This window comes from Kwoniella dejecticola, chromosome 4, assembly GCF_000512565.2.
Source record: "Kwoniella dejecticola CBS 10117 chromosome 4, complete sequence".
Taxonomy (NCBI): domain Eukaryota; kingdom Fungi; phylum Basidiomycota; class Tremellomycetes; order Tremellales; family Cryptococcaceae; genus Kwoniella; species Kwoniella dejecticola.
The window spans coordinates 1,706,778-1,727,325 of record NC_089304.1 but is presented as its reverse complement, the minus strand read 5'-3'; the positions used below and the strand labels follow the sequence as shown (position 1 = coordinate 1,727,325).

The window sequence follows — 20,548 nt, the reverse complement described above, 5'->3', positions numbered from 1 at the left end:
CACATAACTTTCAATGTTGTCCATCCTCTTCTCTCTTGTTCTGTTCGAGACCTTCGTGACCGCCTATGATTTTTACGGATGTTTCTCTTACCCTAACGCACTGGACGGCCAAGTAGGAGAATGGCTAGGCATCTTCGGAGCTAGTTGCCCTGTGAGTGAACATCTTTCATCCTCACACAGCCCAACGCACTCCTCAGACTTACTGATTGACTATATACAGGACACATGTACTGCTCAAGGAAAGAAGTACAGCTACGAGTACGACAAGTGGCGAGGGAGACCAGGTATCGATCAATACTGTTATTGTACAGACACTCCACCTGACTTTCAGTACATCGAGGATGGCTGGGAGAATTGTGAGCCTGGGTATACTGATTTTGGAGATGTCACTGTAAGCCGACTCCGTCCAATGCATATGATAGAGAAATGCTCGAGCTAGTCGATCCGCTGTAGGCACAACGACCCAGCATGCTAACTTGTATCCGTTTCTCTACAGGTCTCGGCCCATTTGACCCCTTTTACGTTCAACTACTGCACCACGTCCCCAAACACGCTCGAGCTCAGCACACCAGTTCAGACGGTATTCGAATGCTTCGATCATTGCGGCTCTCATACGTACGCTCGGCTTTATTTCAACGGTGGTGAACCTCAAGGTAATTGTTTCTGCTACGATGATAACTCCCTTTGGGCAACCCGACCAAGAACGACATGCAATTTAGGGGACTGGTATATCTATCAGCGCGATGTACAGCCTAGCTCTTTGGTCAAACGACAGAAAGCTAGGCTGGAGTCGGAAAGAAAGCATAGACTGTGTCCGGAAGGATTGACGGCTTGTGGTCTTTCTTCCGTCAATGATGACTACGAAGTGAGTGAATATATTTTCTTGACCCCTCATGTCATTGGCAGACATCTCCTTCTACATCACAAAGTAAGGTAAGATCACGAGTTGATGTGACGTTGTTCAGTGTATTGACATCCTTTCCGACCCTGAGTCCTGCGGTGGATGTATCACTCACAGACACGGCGTACACGAGGAGCTTCGTGACGGAACCCAAGGTGGAACCGAGTGAGCCCACTTTCCCAGACTTCCGTACACACGAGGCTTAGGCTGAATGATTCTGATGATATCAGCTGCACTGCTCTCGCTGGAGTCTTGGCCACCGGAGTCGTATGCTCCGTTGGTCAATGCGAGATTCTGGCCTGTGAAGAGGGTCATGTCCTCAAGGATCAGATCTGTGTCCCCCTTGATGGGCATCAAGCGAGATGATCGCCCCTTCTTGTATCTGTACACAATCAATCTTCTTGATCATCATCATACACGCTTTATGCTATCTTTTCAAAAGTTTCTCTTGTGATGTCGGGACTTGAGGGCCTGGAAGTGGGTTGCCGGAAATTGCTATTTCTGTACGACTCTGATCTTGCTACAATCATCTGCTAACGGTGTTTAACACACGATGCAAAGCCATCTGACATTCATCACTTGCCCATGCTGATCGGTCTTCCGGACGAGGATCTCCATCGTAGGTACCATCAATATCATACAACTTGAAAAAAAAAAACCTCCGCGAGAACCCTTGTTCGGCTTAAGAGGTGGGGACAGTGCGATCTCACATTGTAGATCTGTGCATCTCCTTCGTACATATGGACTTATGGAGTCAATACTCTATTTTCAACAGAGATTTTATCCTTCTTTCTCCACATCAGCTTGCAAACAATCAGTATCGTCGTTGCACCATGGTCACACTCACCAGTACAACTATCATCGCATTAAGCCTTCTCGAGGTCGCAAACGCGGCGTATGTCGGCTGTTTCGACCGTGAAGCGATCTTTCAGGGAGCTACAGGCCACTATATCTACAACGGGGAGAATCCACCTGCAGTACCTTGCGATGTAAGTGGTTTTCGGGGCTCAACCTCATCGCCAAGCGATTGAACTCTTCAAGCATATTAATAATGGTATCTGCGCCAGTGCGCCAGTATCGGGTATAGCTATTCCTATCAATATGGCTTTTACGGCGGGGTAGGAATCTACGAGACGTGCTTCTGTACCAACGCTGCACCAGACTATGCCTACTACTTGAATGATCCTTACGCATGTAACGCCGGTACAGATGGACCTGGAGAATCATACGTAAGCTCTCTCTATCTCCTGTGGTTCAGTAGAGGTGAGATCGTTCTCAATCTGGCTGAATATGCTCCAGGTCAACGCGGTCGGAACCCAGAGCGCTGGATGGAACAACATCCACTGCTATCATCCAGCCCAGACGCTTAACGGCTTTTCCGTCTTCAACGTGTACGAATGTCTTACTCAGTGCAAGTCCCAGAACCTCCCCTATGCAGCAGTCGTTCCTTACGAAGGTCAGACGACCGCTCAATGTGGCTGTTTTGGCACCGACGCAACCTGGTCGAATCTGCCTTGGGTTTACTGCGGATGGGAAGACTGGCTCATCTACACGTACACTGCTCAGCCTAGCGGAGCTGCCAGGAGGGGAATGGCGAATCTGGTGAACGTCCAAAACGCCTACTGTCCACCTAGCACTAGCGCTTGCCTGCTCGAAGGCAGTACCGAAGGGAGTTATGAGGTAAGCGATCCAACTTGTCTGGGCATCTGGGCAAAATACTGTCCTTGAGCTGATCTGGAGTCAGTGTATCAACACTCTGAATGAGCTGGAATCGTGTGGCGGATGCATATATGGCGAGGTACAGACGGATGACAACCAGCATCACAATGGCACAGAGTGAGTTGTGAAATACCCGTTCAAGCATCGTGGTTGACTCGAATTCGATCAAAGCTGTACGGCCATTCGGGGGGTGTCTTCGATTGGCGTAGCTTGCATCATGGGAAAGTGCGAGATCTTCCAGTGTGATGAAAGTCACGAGCTTGTCGATGGCCGCTGCATCTCGTCATTAAACGCTGAGGCGAAGTGAAAGCGTAGTCTGATGGTCGAACCTTCTAATCATGTATCGATGAGAGATCTCATCGACAAGTATGTCATGTATCCATATATGTCAGTGCATCAATGTAAGACAATGTAAGATACAATGATTCGATTGTCCTGCCGCGCTCACTCATCAATCTCATCAATCAACAGACTCACTACAAAGGGGGTTCAGCAGGTGGGCGATCGCTTCATGGGTCACATGTTCCAGTGAGATCAAGCGAGCAAGCTCTTTGTACCATTTCTGCGTCATTGAAGGGAAAGAAGTCCACACGCACATCTGTACTTGAGTGTTTGAGGCCACACAAATTAAAAACAGTTCTTTAGTCGAATTAGCTTACTGATATAAGATGCTGTCAGTCTAAATGACGATTGAGAACTGAGTTTGACTGTTGGTCTAGATGTGAATATTGACATGGACCGTCCAAGACGCTTTCGCCTCAGTCCACCATGCTCCAGCATATTATCTTCACCTACGTTTTTGGCGCTATCATTGCTGTAGCTGATCCGCTCTACGTCGGCTGCTTCGATAGAGAAGCTGTGGAACAATCAGTCCCGGGTGTATATCTATACCAAGGAGAAAATCTACCCAGTGTACCCTGTGATGTGAGTTGCCCAAACAGTCGATCACTCAATCATCTGTGACATGACTATGCGTTTGAAATATCCTGCTGAATCCCTTCGACCCCAAAGTGCGGTGCGATTGGCTACAAGTATTCACACGAGTACGGCGTTGCCGGCGGCGTGGGATTCTACACCACTTGTTTCTGCACGAACGTCACTCCAGATTTCCAATACTACCTGGACGTCAATCATTGTGATTTCGGTATGACCGACTATGGTGACGCTTTCGTGAGTAACCTTTTCACTGAGAAGATTCGTCGCATGATCCGTCCTGAGTGTGCCTGGGCTGAGTGACCGACGATCTCGGAGTTCAGGTCAGCGCCGAGTCGCCCGCGACGGTCGGATGGAGCACGAATCACTGCTACAGGCCGTCAACACCCGTCACCGGCATACCCGTCACCGACGTCTTCCAATGTCTCACTCATTGCAAGACGCTTGGACTCAAATATGCTGCAATGATACCTCATCAAGATAGCTCTACTGCTACTTGTGATTGCTACGGTACGACCACGCGTTGGGCGGATGAACCCTGGACGTATTGTACTTGGGATGATTGGAGAATATGCACTTACACAGTTCAGCCTAGTTCTCGAGCTCGAAGACGACTGGCGAGAAAAGCGGTAAATCGGGGAAATCAGTGGTCTTAGCTGGCTCCGTGGGGAACTGATCGTGAACTTGTCAGATTCTGATTCGTAAACCGTTTGTGTGTTTCTACTTGTTTTTAACACAGACTGCTTGTACGACTCTGATGGGAGATCTTGATTGACGCATGTACACACTGATGTCACTGGTCAAGTTAAAGTTAGATCAACAGCCTGCAGGGGCGATGCAGTATCACCAATCAACCTCTATGAGCAGTAATAGCAAACACCCAGTCCATATCTTGCAGACCCCACTCAAAGGTTATTTCGAAAGCGCCTTCGTGGTACCTTCTTCTCGAGCAGCCATATATCACCACCAGCCCACCATGTATCGATCGAGTCAAACTTACTTTGCATACTGTCTGTTGGCTGCACGACTGATCCTCGGCAACTACGTTGGCTGCTTCTCTCAAGATGTTCTTGGAGGGCAGCCTCTTCAGGATATCACCGGTTCTGGATTAGAATGTCAGGTGAGGCAACTACTTGCTCCATTGCACAGCCATGTGTGCTAGTAACGGCAATCTCGCTTGCCTTAGTCGCTGAGCCTATGCTTCCTCTTTAGACCGTATGCTATCAGCAGAACAAGATCTACTCCTATGGGTATCAAGAACACTCCGGTCAGGCTAATTACAAATCGTGGTGTTTCTGTACCGACAATCCACCTGAGCCCAATTACATGGTGGCGGATTGCGGTAGTTCAGGCGACTTGACGGTGAGTTATTCGTGTACCTGCTCAGTGGAGATGATTGCTGATGTACAGTGTGCGTTTAGGTTATTGTGCCCTACCAATTCGCTTACCAATTCGTCTGGTACAATTGCCATTCCTTCGTACCAACCACTCCTGGAACAGCTGTCGGATCCGCACGAGACTGCTGGGCGCTGTGTAACCCTTATTCATGGGCGGGAGTCATCTATGATCAAGCAGATCCCCAACAAATCACCTGCCGATGCTATCAGTACGACAATCACCCCTGGTACGGTACACCGGCTACAGCATGTCTACCTGGAGCTTGGTTCATTTACAACCATTACCCACAACCGAGCGGGGCTGTCAAACGTCACCATAACAGGAAGTTAGCGGGGTCCACAGAAGCGCCTCTCTGTCCATTCGGTATGACTGCATGTCCGATCCCTAGAGGGGCAGACGGCAGCTATGAAGTAAGTCAACAATATTTCTTTGGCGACAGTCCAATGCTGACTGTGACTGCGCAGTGTGTTGATACCTTGATCGAACTAGAGGACTGTGGAGGATGCACCAGCGTAATTGAAGGAGGTGACTCTTTGACAAGCTCAGGAGTAGAGTGAGCCTTTCCATTAACCAGAGTACTCCAATGAAACAATCCTAACTTCAACTTTTCGCACAGCTGTACCGCGATGCAAGGGGGAGCGAGAGCAGGAGTGAGCTGTTCTCGTGGCAGATGCGAGGTATTTGCTTGTCAAGAAGGGTATATGCTTTCTGGGAATCGCTGCCTCCCTACTGAGACTACGAGCTAGTCTTCAAATCGCAAGGCACTGTAACCCTTAATTGCCTGGTCTATCTACTGTAGGCGTCTTTTTTCGTTGTAATATTGCCTTCACGTGTGATGAGAGATCTTGATCGGTCAGATCCACCGAGTTGACAAACGATCATTCCTCTCTGACTCGGTCTCGTGACAGAGTCTCCAATCAGTGACTGCGTTGATCATCGATATGTGACACTGAATCATCAGAAAGTGATCGCCCACATAATTCGGTCACAATTCGGTTCATCCGGAGCTCAGCTTTTTTCAACATCAGCTTTCACCTTCCGTCAGGCAGTATCAAGTGACCACTGATACGAACAACTTCTGATCTCAAGTTGCATCATTGCTATAAATATACCTAAAGTCGTGTCCCCAACTCCCCTTTCCAAGCTCTTCTCGCATCTCATGCTTCTCCATTTTCCCCTTCCTGATCTAGTACTTCACATACTGTACCTTACGAATCATGAAGGGTTCTATCATCCTTATCGCCCCATTGCTAACAGCTACGACTGCGCTTGGCCATTTCGTCGGATGCTTTACCAAAGATGTATTGGAAAACCGTCAGGCTAGCCAGGTCTTGACTGATAATTCCGGCTGTAATGTAGGTCTGCCTTCCTCTGACATGTCCAAGATAACCGTATGAACAGCTCACTGCTTATGATGCACCTTAGGCTGTGTGTTCTGCATTGAACACAGACTTCGTCTTCACCTACTTCTGGGAAGATGACGATCCTAACAAGACTTATTGTCTGTGTACGAATGACCCGCCTAATGCTTACTGGTTGCTGGGTGATTGCAACAGCGTAGACACTGTGATCGTGAGTATTCTCTCCTCCACCTCTGGTATGATCAAAGCGTGGGCTAGATGCAGCTGATCGATCTTTCCGCTAGGTGACGGTGCCTTGTCAGCGAGATCACGGTTTCGATCTTTACGGGAACTGCCATCTCAAAGAATTTGCCGCTGTCGGGACCCCGGTTGATTCTGCCTTGGCCTGTCAGGATCTGTGTGATTCTTACCCTTGGGCTGGAGTAACATATGATACCAGTAGTACGCCATACCAGCCCTTGTGCCACTGTTACACAACCAACACCGCTCCTGAATTCACTGCGCCGCCGCTCTCGTGCTATTACAATGCGTTCTTCCCATATTTCCACAATACACAGCCCAGCGCTGTGGCTAGGCGACGCCTCCGGGAAAAGCAAGCTCACCAAGATGGAAAGGGACTCTGCCCTCACGGAATGATTGCTTGTATCGTCCTTGACAGCAATGGTCTAGCTTATGAGGTGAGAAAGGCTGTTCTCGCTATATATCACTTCAAGATCGCGATGCTGATATAGTCTTTTGATTCTAGTGTCTCGATGTCCAAGAAGAGCTTGAGTCTTGCGGAGGATGTCGCCATGGAGAGTTCTCATCTTCAAAGTCCGTAAATATGACTGACAAAGCTGGTCAAGAGTGAGTGTCAGGTATCTGATAAATTAAGCAGTCGGATCGAGTGAACTGATGAGGAAGTTACAGCTGTACCAGCATCATCGGAGCCCAGCTTGGCGCGGTGACTTGCCATCAGGGAAAATGCGTCGTCACAGCTTGTGAAGAAGGTTACCAGCTCAGTGACCATGCTTGTCATGCCGTTCCCTGAGCAACTCCGATGAAAGCGACGAACAGCTGTTATAATTTATAATCTCTTTCTTTACGAGTGCAAATGAAGTTAGGTCATTCATTTACAGTACCATGTGATTATGCCTGATCTCCGCAGCTCGCTTATAACGGTTGTTTGGATGTACATATGTGCTATTGCCGACTAAAATGAGTCAACTTATTCGGCTGATACCTGATAAGAGAATGATCTGCAGAATCAAAATCCGATTATTCCCACAGGGCACTGCAATACGGTACGATCAGAAGTCTGCTCAGCTCATCGTGCGCAGACATTGGCTCGATGATACAGTAGTCGGCTCGCCACTGTTGTCGCCATGTCTTCTTTCTCAGCGTATATTCTGTTATAATTTCGTAAATTCTCTTGATCCTTCTGCCACTATCATCAATATGCGAGGTGCATACGTGCTGTGGTCGCTCTTATCTACCTACGCGGTCATCGCTTCGGTATATATGGGCTGCTTCGATCCTAGGATTTTGCCCGAACGAGTTGGAGTCGGGTATGATAGCTATTTAGACAGCTGTCAAGTGGGTGCGATTTCTCTCTCTGCAGCACCTGCCTTCGGGAACAGTACAAAGCTTGAACGTAGCTGGACAGCTAACATTCGGAAAGGATCTATGCCAGATAAATGGTACAGACTTTTCATACTCATGGCCTGATCCAGAAGACCAGAGTCCTTTTCCTGAATTGAGAATATGTCATTGTGGAGATACTCAGCCGGAAGGGAGATTGCTAGTCCCCACCAGCTTTTGCGATTATCCAAATATGCAGGTGAGTCTGGAAAAGAAAGCGACAACCGATGAATTCATCTAAGACTCGTCTGATGTAAGATTTTGATGACAGGTCTTCCACCTTCCTTCCCCAAGCGACTGGTCATTCTCAGGCTGTTTATACAGACCCAATCTACCCTCTATCCCACTTGGCAGCCTTGTGAAATGTTTGGATACCTGCGCAGGATACCCAATCGCATTTACAGCATACAACGACAGTCGGATATACTGTACCTGCTCAGTAGCCCAGCCTGATCCCGATGATCTACAGACAGTCTGCGGCATAGGCGATTGGTTCACCTACTCGGAGAGCATCGACGCATTACCAAGCGCTATCATATCTCGCAAGCGCCAGGGTGGGTTCAAAGCCAGACGAACCAGAATGTCGTTATGTCCAGAAGGATATCGAGCTTGCAAGATCACTCTGGGAAGGGGAATGGAGTATGAGGTCAGCTTGCTTGTCATTTTTCACGTCTTCAAGATGAATCAGCAGGCTGATGTAAGCAAAGTGCATCGACGTCACGCAAGAGCTAGAATCGTGCGGAGGATGCTTCTTTGGACAGGTAACTATCGATCCAAACCGTATCGCAACTACGCTCGAAGGCAACATAGGAAAGGAGTGAGTACAGCGCCTTCGTACCTTCTGACTTCACCGTTCACTGGCTCACTGTATCATCCCGTGACATAGCTGTTCTAAGATGGAGGGAATCAGACAGGACGGAGTCACCTGCATCTCGGGTGAATGCATCGCCTTCGCATGTGAAGAAGGATCTCACCTAAGTGATAGCCAGTGCTTGTCGATGACGGAAGACATATGAAAGATTGTCAAATGAACGCTTACAAGATAGATATCGTATGCATAATCATGAATCCTCGTCATCTTCATCATGTGTCTCACGCGCTCAAAAGGCACGCCAACCCTCATTCAGTTTCGTCAAATCCATTCGAAACCTTTAGTCTCATCCCGAGGAGGAGAACTTCACTCCGGTGGCATTATCAGTCAGCAAAGTCTCTGCACTTGTCTTCTCCGAACTGGACCAGGACGAGCCCTTCTCGAAACGGAGATAATTGACCCCGGAGATATGACTGATGGTGATGTTGACTGAAAATTGCCATCAACGCCGTCAGTGAAATTCAAAGGTAGTAGAGGGATGGCTGTGAAGAGTAAGTGAGACTCACCAACTCCTTTACCGAATTTGTCTTCCACTGATTTATCCCAATCGCAATTCGTGACACTTCCCCCTGGTTTCTCGGTCACGTAAGTATAGCTAAGGTACTACAGGACATTCAGCATCAGTCACAATCAGCAGTTTGTCCAATGAGTTGATATGTACACTTACATGCATCGTGAAGTTGAATCTCTCGCTGGTATTTGCGCTTTTGTGTTAAGGAGAATTAGGTGAGCTGTTGTGTTAGCTCTTTGAGGTCGATGCATCAGCAAGAGGTCGCTCAACTTGTAAAGGATGATATATAAGTAAAATCCAGGTGCCGTTTTTCGCCAAACATCTCATGCGGATAAGATCATTCTGCATGTATATAGCCCCTGGTGCGTGTTATCGGCACATTGAGAAGAGAAGAAAAGAACAGAAAAGAAGCGAAGCCTTCAATTGTCATCGACCCTAATTTTGGAATGCTTTCCCGAACATACAATCAGCCAAAGAACCACGTAATCCGCCCGTATTGCTTTATTGAGCATGATGACGCCCCAGTATGTCGAGGCATGATTGGACTGGATGGTCCAAAAGCCTGCGGCATCTCTCATCGTAATCTTTACAGTCTCTGATGGGTATTGGTTGAAGTGTGGGAGAATTTAGTGTATTTTTGATGTCATCAAACACGCTGTTTCGTCGCCTCAACCCGTCGTCTAGCGCGAGGTGGGAGGGGCGATATCACAAGATCTCGTTTCTCGACAGATGTGATGACCCCAAAAGTTATCAGACCATTTTTCTTCTGTACTTCACACTAGGTCTTCACTCTTCATCGCTCGCTCAACCTTGAGAAATGGGAAACGCCTTTTCTACCGTAAGATGGGAATCGCCTACCGGCGGCAAATTTCGGATCTACGTCAGTATCTCTGCAGTCGTCACCCTTTTTACCCTGAGCCGCTCAGACATAGTTTGCCGATTTAAGCTTATCTTTGAACTTGTCTTGCATGCTATAGTCTAGGTTTTACGATGTATATGGATTGGAGAATTGGAAGCCTGTGGAAGTCGAAGAAAGAATTGTCGGTCATCCGGCTTTCGAAAGAGGTAAGTGATTCTCACTCCTTCGGTCACACATACACAATCATTCTAGATGAGGTATCGCTAATGATCAAATATCGTTTCTAGTTGGGGAATGTATGGTGATGGTAGAACTTAAACCCAATGGAACCCATGAGATCGAGTTCCGAAAGCAATCTTCTTGGAAGGCTAAACAAGTGAGATTCCTTGATTGTGCCTTAGACGGTCTTCCTGCTCCTTGTAAGTCTCTCAGTCTAACGAGTCCAGACTTTAGTTGACCTCGATGACGCAATGGCTTGCTATATGTATATACAGATCACTGGTGGGGGTTAGTCATCATCAGACCACATCTCAGAATCGCAAAAGAAGCTGCGGACAAAATCGCCTCGGCTACTGGAAGACCAGTGGTATATCCGATTGGGCATTCAGCTCCCCAAGCTGCAGTCGCGCAAGAGAAGGAGATATTCGAGAAGAAAGTTACTATATCTGAGGATATCCCCAAGAAAGCCAGTTCATCAGGAGGTAAGGATAAAACGGTTGACCCCAAGAAGGTGGAAACAACCGTGGAGGAAATGAAGGTTACGATTGATCAGCAACCTGCACCAGAGCAAACCGTTCCCAGTTCCGAAAGTTCGAAGAAGTCAAAGAAGAAGGGCAAATCGTTACCGGAAGTTTAGGTTCATATACATATGCCCATGCATGTAACAAATGACTACCTGAGCTACCACCTGGCTCGTGCCCTGCAGTTCTTGGGTCAAGCCGTACCCCTCCTTTGATGACGTGTAAGATCTGGGTCAAAGCGCTAATGTCAACAAGTCCAAGACAGGGTTTCCACGATGTTACTACTGTCCGATATCAATCCAATTCCGGTTCTTTTCAGTAATATAATCATATACCCCACCACTGACACTGCTGTTGGCATCTCAAACTATTGAAAATGGGTGCAGGCAGCTCCAAACCAGCTCTTCCACTTAACGTGAGCTGACCCGAGACACAGCCTGCCAAGCAACAGCTGACGCGAGATAGGCTCTACATTTCCGAGTTTACTCCTTCCAAAACCACGACTCGTACGACAGATGTTTGGAGTATGCTGGGGCTACATCAGATCTCGGTGAGTCACTATCGATCATTCGGTTCACTGCCTTGCTCGAACCATAGCACTATCGGTCTCTTTACGATGAGCTGACCCTCATCTCGCGAACGTAGTCGGCAAGATTGCGGTGACTCAGCTCACAGACGATCTCACTTTCATCGCATGTTACCGAGTGACCCCTTACAAGAGGAAAGACATCAACTTGATATGTGCCGAAGTCAAGACTTTTCTTGGTCCGCAGTATAGTCAGTCAACGTTTTGCATCATCCCTTCAAAGTTCTGCAGACGTTTGCTGATTTAGACCAAGTAAAGGTGTAGACTATAGTCATGGCTGAGAACATGCAGCCGCAAAGCGATCGCTAAACCCACGACTCGACCGTATCAGAAGTCATTTGGTTCAGTATGGTGAGCTAGACAGAGGATCAGACATTTTGGGCTTGAAAGTGAGAGATGAATGATCGATCAATCCCATGATAAGCTCGATATACAGCATTGAGCGGATCGTCCGACCTGCATTGACCAAAATAACCTTTGTTTTTCCATTTTTAAACGACGCTGTGAAAGGCAATGATCAGCGGCACTTACAATCCAACGGCGTGATTCCTGTGAATAAATAAGGTTTCAGGTTTCCCAATAATGACGACTCTATATCTTATCCATCGATGCTATCCTTTGGGATGAAGTTTAATGCACAAAGGGTCTTTCAGAGCGGATGAAGTTAGCCTTCGACAAAGGACAGGCTCAATGAAATGGGTGCTAATATCCCGCCGTGCAGCTTGCTCAGCTATTATAAGTCACTGAGCCACTTCATTAACATGAGTGGAACGTGCGATTTGATATTTGAAATATTTGCTGAAGATCCTGCACTTTTAGTTACATCTTTCGAGATCAAGATTGTAAATGCTCCGATTTATCACATCAGCCGGACTGATTATTGTCCATCTTACCCAAGCTACACCCGTTAGCAGGTCTCAATATCTTACCAATAGTCCAGCAGCCTTTCCTGCATCCGCTCTTGATAAACGGGTAGATGACAAGCCGATACCGCTTAAAAGGGATGAGTCAGGAGGGATATTTACGGTTGACATGGTGATAGACGGAATTCTTCTTCCTCTTCATGTAAGCTGCGAGCATTGGACGACCGAGACGCCAGCTGAGAGTGAGATATGCCAGGTGGACACCGGATCTTCTCAGCTTTGGGCAGCCCACGAAAGTTGCCAAAGCTGTCAAGACGCACACATGGTCGTCATCGATACACCTTTGCCTGATGGCTGCGTTGGGGAAGAGAAAATTCAGTATGGTGAGTACTGTATTTGAGAAAAAAGAGGACTGCCCTCGGCTGACTGGAATGCCCATTGTTTCTACCTAGCCGCTGGAACGCTGTCGGGGTGTTTGACCAATACGAGTGTCAGTCTCGGGCAGTATTCCGTAGAGAACCTTACCATTCTTCTTGCTACCAACATCTCAAAGGAGGTAGCTGCGAATGGAGATTTGTATAGGTAAGCTAATTCTCCTATGACCCCATACGACCGTACTGACGTTACGAACAACTGGGTATAGCGGTACTTTGGGACTAGCAGACGATGTGAGTTGAATTTACAATTTCACAGCCGCTTGTGCTGATGAGGTCTACACGGCAGAAACTCACAAATAGTAATACGTCTACTTTCGTCTCCGCCTTGTACGCGGCGAAGCAGATATCCGAGCCAGAGATGGGTTTTTACCTCCCTGGCGGCAATGCTACGGATGATCAGGGTACGCTTTTCCTCCAGAGTCTTTCAATTTTCGAGGTTGGAAATACTTGTCTAGGCTAATGCCCCTCGATGATGCTAGCAGGCCAAATGGTGTTCGGTAATCCGTCGGATAGGTGGATTTCTATCAGGCTTTCACAAAACATGCCGGCTGCTGATACCCGCCTAACGTCCTGTACAGTCAACACGCAACCTCCAATGAGCCGGTGAATTTAGAACGAGCGCGACCGGAAGATGGTGTCTATGTCGTCAATCTGACCGAAGTCAGTGTTGGTGGAGAAAGTGTTGCCGCTCAGCAGATTGCTGTACTTGATACCGGGTGAAGTACATCATCTCATCTAACACAATCAACTCCATTGGTCGGAGTATTGGTCTAATACAGGATTTACAGATCGATAGGGATTGGTATCCCCTCAAGCGTGAGTGTTTGACACGTTTCTACAAATCAGCCGCTTTTGATAAATCTGATCCATCTTCTCAATACAGATATCGGAAGATATCTTCGATAAAGTCTATGGGGACACGACTGAAGACCATGGTGGGAGAAAAGTGGACTGTCAGTCACCTGCCAATACCGGGAATGATATTTCGCTCGATTTTCATTTCAAGGATAAGACTTTCTCCGTCAAGTACGAAGAACTCGTTAGTAAGCCGGAGGACGATGGGACATGCTGGGCATTGATTGGTACCTATGACGGTGGTAAGCCTCCTACATCGCAACAATATGTCATCGTTATGGGCTGACGAAAATGACTGTTCAGTCGAAGAGGCTGATGAGAAATGGGTTCTCGGTGAAGCCTTTTTACATCGGGCGAGTCTTCCTTCCATTGCTCTTCCTATATGTATGGAAAAACAGGAATGTAGGAGCTGACAACCTGCCAATATATCATAGGTGTACCATACTGTCAACTTTAAGACGGGGGCAGTCAAGTTATATGATCTGGAGGATAATTGAGTTGTTATCATGCTGTTTGTAGACCTCCTTAGATACACCGCCGCAGCCACATTGAAGACCGGTAGGATCACGGGTCTCCTCGCGTATCATGCCTTCAGACAGACAGTGACCAGCGCTGTGGTACTGTAGACTTCATGTACCTGGCACAATATGGGCACATCACGTCCATCACGATCAGTACATTGATTGCTCTCTGATGTACTTTCAAAAAAGCCAATCATCTTGAAGAGCTATAACAATCACTTTCAAACCTCTCTCCGTGGCATGAGTGTGTGTGACTGACACGAGACATGAAATAGATTACATGCTTGATGGGTCTTTGATTTGAGAATATAGACTTATATTACCTGGACGCCCTACGTAGACTCCTCGTGTATGGCTGGATCAACAGAACTTGATGACGATCTGCGTCCGGTATTCTCACACAGCATTAGCGAGCATCAAATCAGCCAAGGGGTCGAACTTACCCCTGTATCAACGCCAAAGCACTCGGTGGGACTACCATGGTCATACCCATCACCGAAGTAAGCTCCAGGGCAGTTCTTAGGTTGAGGACCGGTGCATGGGCCATCGGCATGGTTGTTGCAGTAATCTCCGGTGAAGTAGAAATACATGTCGTAAGTGCTGCAATATAATCATTATAGACGACATAAAAAGGTCAGCCTCTTGACCAAGCACCTGTGGCAAGAGCAGAAAAGATGGACTAACTACTTGTGACTACCGAATCTAGGAGAGTCTCGAAGATCGTAAGCCGCCTTGTTGAGTTCGCCATGTCCACCGCCATTTGAAAGTGTAAATTGGACGGAACCACAACCATAGCCATCGTGTTGACAATTGGCACTTTCGAAGTCTTGGAGGTAGGCGTTGCCAGCGATGATGCCTTTATAAGTACCGTTACCTTGGGGTACCTTCTGCTGATCGTACCATGTTCAGACCGCTTTGCCGCTGGCGCAATTGTTGATCAACTATGATTTCGCGTCAGCGCGCTCTGTCTCCTTTCGAAGTTGTGCGAGCAAGTAAGTGGATAAGATCTACATAGGGCGGCAGACGAGCGAACAGGATTCGAATGGGTTGAAAAAGAGCAGCGTTGCGGCTGGGGATTGATACTATACCCGGGGGAGAATGGATCATGTGAGCTGACGAGAGGTGGACTCACAGTCACTTGGTGTTTCTCCTCTACGGGATCTTCCAGAAGTTGGACATCATGGACATCAGTGGAGTCCAGGTATGAGTGTGCCAACTGAAGGATATCTTCCTGCGAGATGTGAGTCGGGATAGCGACTTCTTCCCCGTTGACAGCGAGCTTGTAGCGGAAATGAGGAGCTGCGAAGATCTCGGAGATCATGAAGAGAGGAACGAGGAGGATAACTGACTTCATTGTTATGAGTACGGCTGTCAAGATCTCGATGATGTGGTCTCAATCAGAAATAGTCTTCTATGCCCAAGTGGAGCAAGACAGGATTGAAGTAAGTGATATACGGGATAAGATGGATGAACAAAGAAAAGAGGAAAAAAGAACGGAAAAGGATAGCACTTGATATGTTTATGTAGCTAGTACAAGTACGCACGGTGTCTTCAGAAATCGCAAATTCGAATTTGTGATAGAACATACAGTGAACGTCAAAGCTGATGGAAGTCTGTTGCAGTCGTTTGACTCCTGAAGAGATCGGTACAGTGCTTTTGACATACGTTAAATACATGCGATTGAATTGGACATGATTCAGCTATCAACTATAGAAGGCCTGTCATGTTGACTCAAGTACCATTCTAACAGAATGTAATGATGATCTGTGACTCGCATCATGTCAGCACACCAGACTTCGACACAATAACCATATAAACTGGACTTACGCCGGTTTCAGGACCTCTACATTCAGTTCTCCTGCCACTGTACCAATCCCCTCCAAAGAACCCTCCTGGACACTGAGCGGGAGTTCCACCGGTACAAGGACCGTCAGCAGCTTGATTGCAATCTTGACCTTCGAATCGGAAGTTCATCTTGTAGTGGCTATACGGCAGAAAGAGATGTCAGAGTATTCATCATTTGGCCGTTCCAACTGAACTGAATGTATATAACGAGCAAGCAGAAAAGACTTACAACTTGTGATTGCCGAACCCAGGAGCATCCATCAAGTCGTAGTTGGCACTGTTCATCATTCCATGACCAGATCCATCGGAGAGGGTGAATTGGACTGCACCACAGTTGACACCACCATATCGACAGTGGGCGCCATCAAAGTCTTCAAGATAAGCGATACCGGAGACAAGACCTTGATAAGTGCCGTTTCCTCTGGGCTCGGGATGGTCGTAGTCGGTGTAGACGGCTACTCCGGAACCGCAGTTGTTGATGAGCTAAAACATGTTTGGCATAACGTCAGCTCAAAACACATCACTAGCTCCGAGGACGAAGCCGAGAGAGCAATTAATGTAAGATAGGGAGAAAACCTTTGAGGTGGGTATATGGAATTCTATTGGCAGAACACAGAGGATCGATCATGTACGACTGAGCTCGAGAGTAGGATAGCATGATGCGACTTACCGTCACTTTATGTCTCTCGTCAGTCGGATCCTGGTAGGTGTCGGTATCAGTGACTTCAGAGGCGTACTTGTACACTGGACTGTTATCGTAGTCCATCGTCTGAGTATCGAGATTGAAGTATTCAGTGGATTCGATCTGAGTGATCTCGTCATCCGAATAGATGATTTGCAAACGATTCCATGGTACTGCCGCAGCCATAGCACCGAGAGTGGTTGAAGTGATAAGGATAATTGTTTTCAACAACATTGTTTGTATTCTGCTTAATGGATTATGGTTGGAGTCTACCAGTGAGTTTGAGCAGTGAGGAGTCCAAGAGTCGGGGTGGTGGATCGGAAGAAGAAGAAGATGACAAGCTCAAAAAGGAGTTTGGACAGGTTTATATACATTTCGCTAACGCTGGTGAGCCATCAAACTTATACCAGAGCCGAATCACCTATTCAATTAAAGTAACGGTTGACGTCACTCAAGCTCCAATTTGATTCAGTAAACAACGAAAAGCTCATTAATAGTGGTCCAAGCGCTAGAAGAATTTCACTAAAATGCCAAAGGAGGGTCGCAAAGTGAGAAGCGAACCATATTTTCAATACCGAATAGTGAGCGGAATGCTTTTCCTGCGTTATAACATGGGTATGAACATGCATACATGTTTATCTTAGAGCTCAACTACAGTATAATATAAGTGTTAATTTCGACGCAATTTCAGAAAGATGGTCCAATCTTGTCGGACCGCTTAACAGAAGGTGATCTTGATCTTAAATCATAAAAACATCTCGTCAGCTCAAGAGCGCATTCAGTCCTTTAGAAGGTGACTCCTTAGTACTTACACCAGTGTTTTTCGCAAAACACTGAACGGGCGCTCCACCTTCACTGTGATCGTCGAGATAAGCACCAGGACATTTAGCGGCGGAATCACCAGTACAAGGTCCGGGAGCGTGTTTGGTGCATGATCCAGTGAAAGCGAAGTTCATCTTGTACTTGCTACGGATACAGGATGAAATATCGTCAGCTCAGCTAATATGATACATTGTCCTATATCATGCGTATGGATAGGCACTTAAACCAATTGAAAGAGAAAAAGACTCACTATTTGTGGTTACCTAATCCAGGACCATCGAGTAACGAATAATCCGCGGCGTTCTGTTCACCCTTTCCATGTGGATCAGTCAAGGTAAATTCGACGATACCACAATTGACGCCAGAAGATTGACAATGATCGAAACCGGCCATCCAGGCGACACCACCTCTGACGGGACCGTTGATAGTTCCGCTCCCTCTGGGAGTGGAGTGACCTTCGTAGAGGAAGACAGGGTGGCCGTGACCGCAGCGATTGACTAGCTTCTATATCATCAATTACATCACGTCAGCTTGTATAGCACAACAACTCAACACGAAAACGAAGAGGCTCACCTGAACATGATGGTGTTCAGTGGCGGCGACTGCTTCAATATCCCTGATCTCGTTGTCTTCTCTTACTTCGATATCAAGTGGATTGCCGAAAACGTTGGTGAGACAAGCTGTGAGAGCGAGAAGGATGAAGATAATTTTGGAGAACATATTGATTTGCTTGATAAAAGGTTTGAGTATTAAGCTGTGAAGGGTGAGAGAGTGATACAGGATAAAAGTTCAAAGTAGAAATCCTGAAAGGACAGAGTCCAGCTTGTTGTCGTGCTTCATCCTACTTTTATACCTTTCTCACCCATATCTTCTCACTATAACACCCTCGGCGTTCCGGTTTCTGATTCATATGTCCCACCCCTGTCCCGTGATACGACATTCGATGTCGATCTTTGTGCTTTAAGCTAGAATCGGTAACTCCTCTCTGTCCCTTGAGGGTGCAGCATGAGTAGCGTCTGACCTGCTCGAGGCTACTAAACGGTACAAGAAGCAAGATTTGAGGAACGAGGCAGGATGAAAGTTTAAAAATACCTTTCTGCGAGTAATGACCACCATCACTTGACTCAGCTCAAAGGGAGGCGGTCTACCGAGCCTGCGGATCATTATATTTATGACACATGCACGTGACATTTACAGGTAGATGACAGCAAGAAAACAAAGTCGGGCGATCCCTCTCTGATGATCAACTCGGTATTTCACCTTCGGTTGATGGAGAAGATGCACTAGTGTATCACCTTAGAATCTATAAGTGAACGATCCCTAACCCAGTATATTGTGTGAGATTCTGATCATCCAACACGTCGTGCCGTTACTCCGAAGCGAGGATTGATCCGCGATTAGCGCATCACTTACTCGCCCGTGACATTTCCTCACGCAACTCAAGTAGGCGATTTCACTGAAGAGGAAGCCGGAACTACGTACCGGCCCCTCATGAATGAGTCGAAGTTCATGCATTGACTTACCAAGACTTTGATTATGACTCTCCTCCTCATTCAATTCGAAAGCTCACTTCAGACGTGCACAAGTATCACTCTGTGCCTTTTGACCTTTCCTTCGCATCGACCACAATATAGGCGGCTTCGTCTTCCTGAGGTAGTCTAGACGCTCTGTCGAGACATGCTTTGAGTCTTCGATAACATTCACCTCAAAAAAATCTGCGTCAAATTTTGTGTGTTGCACACTGTGACACGTCTATCCTTGCCTTCGAGTCACGTACACGCACAAAAGCGACTTTGCTTCTCGGGCTGCTACTGAAAAATCCCACTTCAATCAGTAGATTCATTGATGTTCATTTCAATCTGTCTTTCGTATCGCTTGCTCATTCGATTAACGATATTCCGAGCTCCTTAGCTTCCTCGAAATGGGCAATAAAGCGTCAAAACAGAGAGCTGGGCGAATATCCGAGGATCCAGAGTTCGCCTGCATTAGACTACATGGAAGATACGTGAGTTCTTGCACATCTCAATTGAAGAGTTCATTCCTTGATGATGACCCACAGATCCTGTATTGTATATTCGATCATCCCACAGATACTGCGATCACGCTATTGGAGGACCCTCGGACATTCTGGAGTGAGCACCAAGGTCCTGGACGATTCAAGGTAGACTGATGGCTTTGCAGGGACCTCTGACTGTAGCCTGGCCTTGTCGGGCTGCTACCTGATGATGGCTTCGAGAAACGACTCTTTTCCGTCAAAAGTCATTTCATTCGTGACTGAAACAGGCCAACGTGAGGGCAAGCGTGCTAAACACAGGCGAGTCGATATCGTTTTCTGCTGACGATACATCGGTCCCCAGATCTACAGTATGAGCTGATGGAAAGCCCTCACTTGAACAGGGATGGAAGCTTTAATCCTGGAGGGGTTCTATCTCATCTTCGAACGTCAAGCGTTGAAAAGCATTATGTTTTGGGAATGAGCGCCACTCCTTCGTTTCTACATGTATGTCAAGTTGTATCGGCAGGAGCCGGAGATCATGTGTCCGATCTCTTTCAGCTATTCTAACATCAGCTTCTTGAAATATGTCGTGGAGTGTTTAAAACACTAGGTAACATGCGGACTTTGAGGGGAATATACTACAGTCACTGTACTATACCTTCCCTATGCACCCGCATACATACAAGACCGGTCTAAAGTAGCCGGATGCTGAATAGCTCTTTGCTGTGCTGTTTCTCTTGCGCCAAAGGACACTAACAATGTCTGAGCGTAACGATCTGCTTCCTTTGGTCGCTGTGTACTTCTGGTTCCTTGTCGTTCGGATCAAAAGGTCCAAGCGTCAACATTTAATGGGAAAAGCGCGGGAGAAATGTCAATCCAGTCGCTTGAAAAAGAAGAAACTTTGGTCATGTTGCTGTTCCCGTTGTTATCTGGGCTTCATTGTTCACGCAGCAGCATCCAGTTTACAAAGATGACTGTCCAGTCCATGTGTGACGGCGATTTACCTCATTGACCTCAGCAGAAGACAA

At 47.1% G+C, this 20,548-nt stretch overlaps 12 protein-coding genes across 12 annotated transcripts; 8 read left to right on the top strand and 4 right to left on the bottom strand.

Moving 5' to 3' along the window:
• Positions 1-13: 13 nt before the first annotated feature.
• Positions 14-1,267, top strand: I303_103909 (uncharacterized protein; the record flags this gene model as incomplete). Its single annotated transcript, XM_018407241.1, has 5 exons — positions 14-151; positions 221-391; positions 497-865; positions 966-1,066; positions 1,132-1,267. 5 exons carry the CDS (start codon positions 14-16, stop codon positions 1,265-1,267), a joined length of 915 nt encoding a protein of 304 aa, XP_018264049.1.
• A 467-nt stretch (positions 1,268-1,734) lies between these two features.
• I303_103908 (uncharacterized protein) lies at positions 1,735-2,741 on the top strand (the record flags this gene model as incomplete). Its single annotated transcript, XM_018407240.1, has 4 exons — positions 1,735-1,890; positions 1,969-2,130; positions 2,201-2,581; positions 2,646-2,741. 4 exons carry the CDS (start codon positions 1,735-1,737, stop codon positions 2,739-2,741), a joined length of 795 nt encoding a protein of 264 aa, XP_018264048.1.
• A 647-nt stretch (positions 2,742-3,388) lies between these two features.
• On the top strand, positions 3,389-5,508 carry I303_103907 (uncharacterized protein; the record flags this gene model as incomplete). Its single annotated transcript, XM_018407239.1, has 8 exons — positions 3,389-3,544; positions 3,632-3,790; positions 3,877-4,182; positions 4,245-4,265; positions 4,365-4,673; positions 4,766-4,915; positions 4,975-5,361; positions 5,416-5,508. 8 exons carry the CDS (start codon positions 3,389-3,391, stop codon positions 5,506-5,508), a joined length of 1,581 nt encoding a protein of 526 aa, XP_018264047.1.
• Positions 5,509-6,168: 660 nt separating this feature from the next.
• I303_103906 (uncharacterized protein) lies at positions 6,169-7,162 on the top strand (the record flags this gene model as incomplete). Its single annotated transcript, XM_018407238.1, has 4 exons — positions 6,169-6,306; positions 6,377-6,523; positions 6,597-6,989; positions 7,058-7,162. 4 exons carry the CDS (start codon positions 6,169-6,171, stop codon positions 7,160-7,162), a joined length of 783 nt encoding a protein of 260 aa, XP_018264046.1.
• A 963-nt stretch (positions 7,163-8,125) lies between these two features.
• I303_103905 (uncharacterized protein) lies at positions 8,126-8,948 on the top strand (the record flags this gene model as incomplete). Its single annotated transcript, XM_065968867.1, has 4 exons — positions 8,126-8,131; positions 8,204-8,578; positions 8,640-8,749; positions 8,819-8,948. 4 exons carry the CDS (start codon positions 8,126-8,128, stop codon positions 8,946-8,948), a joined length of 621 nt encoding a protein of 206 aa, XP_065824939.1.
• A 141-nt stretch (positions 8,949-9,089) lies between these two features.
• Positions 9,090-9,476, bottom strand: I303_103904 (uncharacterized protein; the record flags this gene model as incomplete). The annotated part of the gene is made up of 3 exons (XM_018407237.1): positions 9,090-9,232; positions 9,310-9,406; positions 9,471-9,476. 3 exons carry the CDS (start codon positions 9,474-9,476, stop codon positions 9,090-9,092), a joined length of 246 nt encoding a protein of 81 aa, XP_018264045.1.
• Positions 9,477-10,131: 655 nt separating this feature from the next.
• On the top strand, positions 10,132-11,029 carry I303_103903 (uncharacterized protein; the record flags this gene model as incomplete). The annotated part of the gene is made up of 4 exons (XM_018407236.1): positions 10,132-10,194; positions 10,292-10,379; positions 10,461-10,592; positions 10,668-11,029. The coding sequence occupies 4 exons, from the start codon at positions 10,132-10,134 to the stop codon at positions 11,027-11,029; spliced, it is 645 nt and encodes a 214-aa protein (XP_018264044.1).
• A 260-nt stretch (positions 11,030-11,289) lies between these two features.
• On the top strand, positions 11,290-11,746 carry I303_103902 (uncharacterized protein; the record flags this gene model as incomplete). The annotated part of the gene is made up of 3 exons (XM_018407235.2): positions 11,290-11,328; positions 11,379-11,463; positions 11,559-11,746. The coding sequence occupies 3 exons, from the start codon at positions 11,290-11,292 to the stop codon at positions 11,744-11,746; spliced, it is 312 nt and encodes a 103-aa protein (XP_018264043.2).
• Positions 11,747-12,345: 599 nt separating this feature from the next.
• On the top strand, positions 12,346-14,151 carry I303_103901 (uncharacterized protein; the record flags this gene model as incomplete). Its single annotated transcript, XM_065968866.1, has 11 exons — positions 12,346-12,564; positions 12,619-12,745; positions 12,815-12,944; positions 13,006-13,030; positions 13,086-13,200; positions 13,282-13,312; positions 13,378-13,515; positions 13,588-13,615; positions 13,683-13,896; positions 13,958-14,007; positions 14,089-14,151. 11 exons carry the CDS (start codon positions 12,346-12,348, stop codon positions 14,149-14,151), a joined length of 1,140 nt encoding a protein of 379 aa, XP_065824938.1.
• Positions 14,152-14,535: 384 nt separating this feature from the next.
• Positions 14,536-15,529, bottom strand: I303_103900 (uncharacterized protein; the record flags this gene model as incomplete). The annotated part of the gene is made up of 4 exons (XM_018407233.1): positions 14,536-14,556; positions 14,619-14,775; positions 14,860-15,065; positions 15,308-15,529. 4 exons carry the CDS (start codon positions 15,527-15,529, stop codon positions 14,536-14,538), a joined length of 606 nt encoding a protein of 201 aa, XP_018264041.1.
• Positions 15,530-15,918: 389 nt separating this feature from the next.
• Positions 15,919-16,936, bottom strand: I303_103899 (uncharacterized protein; the record flags this gene model as incomplete). Its single annotated transcript, XM_018407232.1, has 4 exons — positions 15,919-15,939; positions 16,003-16,159; positions 16,250-16,503; positions 16,691-16,936. 4 exons carry the CDS (start codon positions 16,934-16,936, stop codon positions 15,919-15,921), a joined length of 678 nt encoding a protein of 225 aa, XP_018264040.1.
• Positions 16,937-17,420: 484 nt separating this feature from the next.
• On the bottom strand, positions 17,421-18,244 carry I303_103898 (uncharacterized protein; the record flags this gene model as incomplete). The annotated part of the gene is made up of 4 exons (XM_018407231.1): positions 17,421-17,441; positions 17,515-17,668; positions 17,775-18,028; positions 18,098-18,244. 4 exons carry the CDS (start codon positions 18,242-18,244, stop codon positions 17,421-17,423), a joined length of 576 nt encoding a protein of 191 aa, XP_018264039.1.
• Between the last annotated feature and the right edge of the window lie 2,304 nt (positions 18,245-20,548).